Source organism: Trichoplax adhaerens, genomic scaffold, assembly GCF_000150275.1.
Source record: "Trichoplax adhaerens TRIADscaffold_2 genomic scaffold, whole genome shotgun sequence".
Taxonomy (NCBI): Eukaryota; Metazoa; Placozoa; class Uniplacotomia; order Trichoplacea; family Trichoplacidae; genus Trichoplax; species Trichoplax adhaerens.
Window position 1 is genome coordinate 7,374,110 of NW_002060944.1, and position 7,278 is coordinate 7,381,387.

The 7,278-nt window shown below is 31.7% G+C and overlaps 1 protein-coding gene across 1 annotated transcript; it reads left to right on the plus strand.

Moving 5' to 3' along the window:
- Positions 1-3,751: 3,751 nt before the first annotated feature.
- TRIADDRAFT_53734 (uncharacterized protein) lies at positions 3,752-7,230 on the plus strand (the record flags this gene model as incomplete). The annotated part of the gene is made up of 6 exons (XM_002109535.1): positions 3,752-4,670; positions 4,908-5,273; positions 5,529-5,894; positions 6,128-6,490; positions 6,848-7,093; positions 7,211-7,230. 6 exons carry the CDS (start codon positions 3,752-3,754, stop codon positions 7,228-7,230), a joined length of 2,280 nt encoding a protein of 759 aa, XP_002109571.1.
- Between the last annotated feature and the right edge of the window lie 48 nt (positions 7,231-7,278).

Below are 7,278 nucleotides of genomic sequence, written 5' to 3' on the forward strand. Positions count from 1 at the left end.
AGTTGCGGAGAGTAAGTCAAAGATTGTTTTTAAATGTTTCTGTGAATTTATTTTAAATTATATTTACCTTGCTAAATTGTTAACGTTAGAAATGCCATAATTGAATTACTTCCATAGAAATCTTTAGTGTTCCATTTTTATTACATGGCTAAGAATGCTAATTGTATTAACAACTAATGTTATTCATTAATTCTAATTCTAATTTTATGATTGATAAGGTCTATTTAGCCAAAATGAACAAACAGGAGTAGAGGTTATCTCGACAACAGTGGTATCTGAAAAACAAAATGGTAATTCATAACTTAGAATGATTATCCTCTGTAAGATGTTAACTCCCAGATACGCAGCTCTGCCTCTTCATAGTCACTCACAGTTAAATGAATGACAGAAAAAGGGAGCAAGTAGACTCTGCTTATTGAAAGATGGAATATTTTTGGGGGACTTGGAGTTACAAATTTCTTCCTATAAATGAGTTATGAACGATACAAATACACTGAACGCGGGTTTGTTGCATACCGCTATGTCGTATGTACTAGAAATCAACAGTCTAACGCTATCTACGCACACTATAATAATTCGTACTGAATAATTATTGAGAAAATTTTTTCTCTGCTACCTTCTATGCAAATATATCTATAAATTACTGAATACTGCTTCTTTAGTAACTCATGATTAATCTCAACTTTACCAAATATCCATAGAGACTAGAGTCTCTTGCCTCTGAGAAGATATTCTACTACCTTCCGTGTTCAACGTACGCATGAGGACGGAGATAGTGATGCATATAGAACGGTTTTCTAATTTCTTCTATCACAATTATTAATTAGTTGTACTTTAATCCACGTAATAATAAATGGAATAATTACTTGAAAAGAAATTAAATACTGTCCTTAGTAATTGCCCTCATCCTACCTCGTAATACCCTGTTATAAAATCATAATATTGGCTTCCTATGCATTTTACGAAACTTTCTATCTCTATTGAACATAAAAAATCTTCGACTGACTGACGTACATCCCTCGCAGACATTAGATGTCTTTATTAATAGAATAAAAATATAAGCAATGTATTGTAAATCAAGTAGTGATACTCAATATGCTGATCAACCTTAAATGTATCCTAGATTAGGCCACACTTAGTATTTAATTATTATCCTTAGTAATCACCTTCATCCTGCCTCGAAATACCCTGTTATAAAATTACAATATTGGCTTCCAATGCGTTTTACGAAACTTTCTATTTACTAAATAGGAAAAATCTTCGACTGACTAGCGTACATCACTTGCAGACATTAGGTGTGTAAGCAGTCAGTTGTAAATCAGGTAGTGATATTCAATATATTGATCAACGTTAAATATATCCTAGATTAGGCCGCACTTATTTGCGGCTTATTTTATTTGTAAAGGCCATTTGCCTAGCCAAATTCTGATCAAAGGCAGAATACTGCGCTCGCGGTTTTTCTCCTACTTTTTACTATACTTCGTACGGTACATTAGTGCCAGCTGTAGACTGTCCGCTCACTGTACTGTACACTCAGTGTCAATCTACCGCAGTACCAACAGGTATTGGGTACAACTGCACGAGCTTCTTCCCTCCGATTCATACTCCTCTTTCCTAGACGAACCGTCTAAATTTGAAAATGGTGTCCGCCAAAAAGTTTAATCCTCTTTTTTATTTATTGAAATTATAAGTTTTCACTTTACTTTACCTATAGTAAAATTCTACTTTATCATTATTATGCAAGAGTAAATATGATCGAGGGATATCATACTTCAAGTCTCCAATTTATTGATGAAACTGCCATGTTGCAGAAATTTCACTGGCTATACTAGAATGTAATATTTTACTTTTTAGAAGGATACTTTTTGCTGTTGGAATCATTGAAGGCTAAAATTTTAGCTTTACCGCAATTAAAGTAGAAATATCAGGATATAATTGTATTTTACAACAGCAAATACTGCCAAAGGTCTAAAATTCTAGAATTACTTCAGCAGTATATGATGATCATATTTGAATGAAAATCATAGAAGGATATATATAGCCATCATCGCTGGGTTCTTAGTACAAGTGCTGTCAACACTTTTTTTTGTAAAAACGAACGGGTATTGAGTGCAACTTCACCGGCTTCAGACCTCAAATTCTATCTCTCTGCAGGACGAACCTTACAGTTTTAAATTGGTACCTGCAAAAATGTTTAATGCTCTTTTTCATTTATTGAAAGCTGTAAGTTGTCGCTTTACCTACGGTAAAAATTCTATGCAAGACTAAATACGTAGATTAATTAGAATTATCGAAGGATGTCATGCATACAGTCTTAAATTTAATAAGGGAATTGAAATATTACAGAAATTTCACTGGCAGTATTTAAAAAATTATTTTAGAATTACTGAAGGCTAAAATTTTGATTTTACCGTAACTAACTCTTGTAGAAATAGGAGGATATAATTCTATCATGTAAGATGAAAATACTATCTCTTGCGCACGCATATATCCAACAACTCACAAGAAGTGACACTATTACCATATCATAGCGTAACATACAACACTATCAAAGATAAAATTCTAGAATTACCTTAGCAGTATATGTATGAAGATCATTTTTAATGTAGAATCATGGAAGACTGTCCATCCATCATCGCTTTGGGTGGGTCCGTAGAGCACATGCTGTAACAATTGTTTTAGTAATTATGTGAAAGTAAAATTTTTTGTAAGTCTTCCTTGATAAAACTAAAATTTTATAAAATTACAGTGACAGGATTTCAATGTCATTTTACATGATTAAAGGCTATGAGTTTTTGCGGATCAATTCGATTAGATGGACTAACCTTGTTTTACCAGGCTTCAACCTGACATAGCTCGGGAACGGTATCGCGGTCGTGCCGAGACTTAATCGGGGATCAATTTGATATCACGTTTTGCTTCGCTGTCTGTTCGAAAGCATTTTATAATACAGTACTCTAAAATGGTCGCTATTGTCTAGCCTAGAGAGTTTAGGGTCTCTAGACTAACCGATACTCGTTTTTCATAAAATTAACCCAGAATTAAAGTAAATAGTTTGCAAATTTTAATTCATTTTATACTAATTTGCAATATTATACTATTGAAATACGTACACTTATGTATTCTATTCACTGCACTTGAAAGGAAATTAGGGATTATTTTTCCGTTAAAGGATGCATATCTTGAAAGTTGAAACTAAATATTCTAAGAAATAAATTTAAAGTTTATGAAGGAGCAGACCTTGTCTGTCCTTGCTCAGTTTGTACAGCTTTTATTCTAATTATCGAATAGGCATCACTACGTCATAAATTCGGCCGTGTGCACTGCGTAGTACTTGTCCTACAGAGCAAACGGTAGTTAAATGTTGAGCGTTCGTACCCGTATAGCAGAACGTTGAAAGTTTTGCCGTTTATAATTGCAGTATAAGCGCTTACGTATCCCAAGTTTTGTTATATTAAATTGATAGTTAAACTATTCAAAGCATAATATGTTTTGCATGGCTTTCCTGTCCTAGAAGACGTTAATGAATCATTATTAACAGAACACATAGTGCCAGCATCGCTCAACAATACCCAGGATCACATTACTACTGATGGGGTAACAGCTTCATCATCGGTGCAAGTGTTAAATTTAGAACATACGCAGGTATCAGTATCTGTAGGAAGTGAAGACCAATTTGGTACAGATAGCATATTGAATTCGAAATCACAATTACAGCCCATCTCAAGTGAGACTATATTGGCCTTCGAAGATGACACCATCGGAATTAACCATTTATCTTCACAGTACTGGAAATACACAATCTGTGCAACCGACAGCCTCATCATTGCATTTATCTAACGAACTGGAAAGTAGTCACCAAATAGCAGCAACTGATGAACAGTCTAACATCGATTATACGACTTCGCTTCTAGCTGATCAATTACATTCAAATGCTCCTACGTATGGTAACATAGATAATCCGATCACTGCTGGTATTTTATCATCCGGAGATGAAACTAGGCTTACAGGTAGCCATTATAAGCAATTAACAAAATCTCAATTTTTGTCATCAGTACATTATGTTAAAATTTCTACATTTTCTGATCATATCGATTCTAATTTCATCTGCATGTCTTCAGATAAAGTTTTAATCTCTATGAAAGAGTCACCACAATGGACTACGCAAAATATCCTGTACACACCGAAAGCATCGATAATTCCTGAGAGTGATATCACAGTAGATAAAACAAGCCAAGACGATAATTTGCAAGAATTAAGAAGTACGACTACGAAAGTAATATCTAACGTTAACATAGATTTAAGTAGCATGCTTCAAAACGAAGAACAGGAAGAATCTGCGAGTACACTACAATCAGCAATAGATAATTTCGTAGTTTCATCGCCTGTTAATAATATCGAATCAAATTCTATCGATATTATATCAGATAAAATTTCAATTTATTCTGATGGATTATCACAAACGAATACACATAACATCATGTATACACCGGAAGCATCGATACAAACAGAGAGCAACATAATAGCAGATATAACAAGTCAAGACGAAAACTTACAAGAAACACGAAGTACAACACTAATATCTGACGTCAATATAGAACTAAGTAGTACAATTGGAAAAGAAGAAGAAAAAGAATCGACTAATATCGACAACATTATATCTGCAACAGGTAATAAAGTATCGACTATAATAATAAGTACACATAATTAAGTTATACTACTGCATATAAAGTACTTGTAATCATACAACTATTATGCTTATAGTTACTGTAATAGACATATAATAAAATTTATGTATATAGTGTATATAGTATTAAAGACACTATTCAATATTGCAATAACTAATTAAACTCAGAATAGATTACATACTTAAGATATACGTGCTATAAATATATTACATACTATAGACATACAAGAACCAAGTAAAGATCAATCGATATTACATACGCTACAATCAACAATAGATAATTTCGAAGTTTCATCGCCTGTTAATAATATCGAATCTAGTTCTATCGATATCATATCAGATAAAGTTTCAATTTATTCTGACGGATTATCACAAACGAATACACAAAACATCATGTATACACCGGAAGCATCGATACAAACAGAGAGCAATATAATAGCAGACATAACAAGTCAAGACGAGAACATACAAGAAACACAAAGTGCAGTACTAATATCTGACGTCGATATAGAACTAAGTAGTACAATTGGAAACGAAGAAGAAGATAAACAATCGACTAATATCGACAACATTATATCTGCAACAGGTAATAAAGTATCGACTATAATAATAAGTACACACAATTAAGTTATACTACTATATATATATGCTAACATGCACTATACAGTACTCGTAATTACACAATTATTTATTGTATTTATAGTTACTGTAGTAGTAGACATATAGTAAAATTTATACATAGTGTATATAGTATTAAAGACACTATTCAATATTGCAATAACTAATTAAACTCAGAATAGATTGCATACTTAAGATATACGTTCTATATTACATACTATAGACATACAAGAACCAAGTAAAGATCAATCGATATTACATACACTACAATCAACAACAGATAATTTCGAAGTTTCATCGCCTGTTAATAATATCGGATCTAATTCTGTCGATGTTATATCAGATAAGATTTCAATTTATTCTGACGGATTATCACAAACGACTACACAAAACATCATGTATACACCGGAAGCATCGATACAAACAGAGAGCGACATAATAGCAGATATAACAAGTCAAGACGAAAACTTACAAGAAACACGAAGTACAACACTAATATCTGACGTCGATATAGAACTAAGTAGTACAATTGGAAACGAAGAAGAAGATAAAGAATCGACTAATATCGACAACATTATATCTGCAACAGGTAATAAAGTATCGACTATAATATTAAGTACATGCAGTTAAATCATACTACTGTATATACAGTACTCGTAATTACACAATTATTTATTACATTTATAGCTACTGTAGTAGACATATAATACAATTCATGTATACTGTATATATTATTAAAGACACTATTCAATATTGCAATAACTAATTAAACTCAGAATAGATTACATACTTAAGATATACGTTCTATATTACATACTATAGGCATACAAGAATCAAGTAAAGATCAATCGATATTACATACACTACAATCAACAATAGATAATTTCGAAGTTTCATCGCCTGTTAATAATATCGAATCTAATTCTATCGATATTATATCAGATAAAATTTCAATTTATTCTGATGGATTATCACAAACGAATACACATAACATCATGTATACACCGGAAGCATCGATACAAACAGAGAGCGACATAATAGCAGATATAACAAGTCAAGACGAAAACTTACAAGAAACACGAAGTACAACACTAATATCTGACGTCGATATAGAACTAAGTAGTACAATTGGAAAAGAAGAAGAAAAAGAATCGACTAATATCAACAACATTATATCTGCAACAGGTAATAAAGTATCGACTATAATAATAAGTAGTACACACAATTAAGTTATACTACTGTATATACAGTACTCGTAATTACACAATTATCCATTATATTTATAGTTAGAACTTAGAAGACATAAAAGTAAAATATATACATAGTATATATATAGTATTAAGGGCAGTATTCAATATTGCAATAACTAATTAAACTCAGAATAGATTACATACTTAAGATATACGTACTATATTACTTACTGTATACAAGAACCAAGTAAAGATCAATCGATATTACATACACTACAATCAACAATAGATAATTTCGAAGTTTCATCGCCTGTTAATAATATCGAATCTAATTCTATCGATATCATATCAGATAAAGTTTCAATTTATTCTGACGGATTATCACAAACGAATACACAAAACATCATGTATACACCGGAAGCATCGATACAAACAGAAAGCGACATAATAGCAGATATAACAAGTCAAGACGAGAACTTACAAGAAACACGAAGTGTAGTACTAATATCTGACGTCGATATAAAACTAAGTAGTACAATTGGAAACGAAGAAGAAGATAAAGAATCGACTAATATCGACAACATTATATCTGCAACAGGTAATAAAGTATCGACTATAATAATAAGTACACACAATTAAGTTATACTACTATATATATATGCTAACATACAATATACAGTACTCGTAATTACACAATTATTTATTATATTTATAGCTACTGTAGTAGACATATAGTAAAATTTTTACATAGTGTATATAGTATTAAAGACAGTATCAATATGC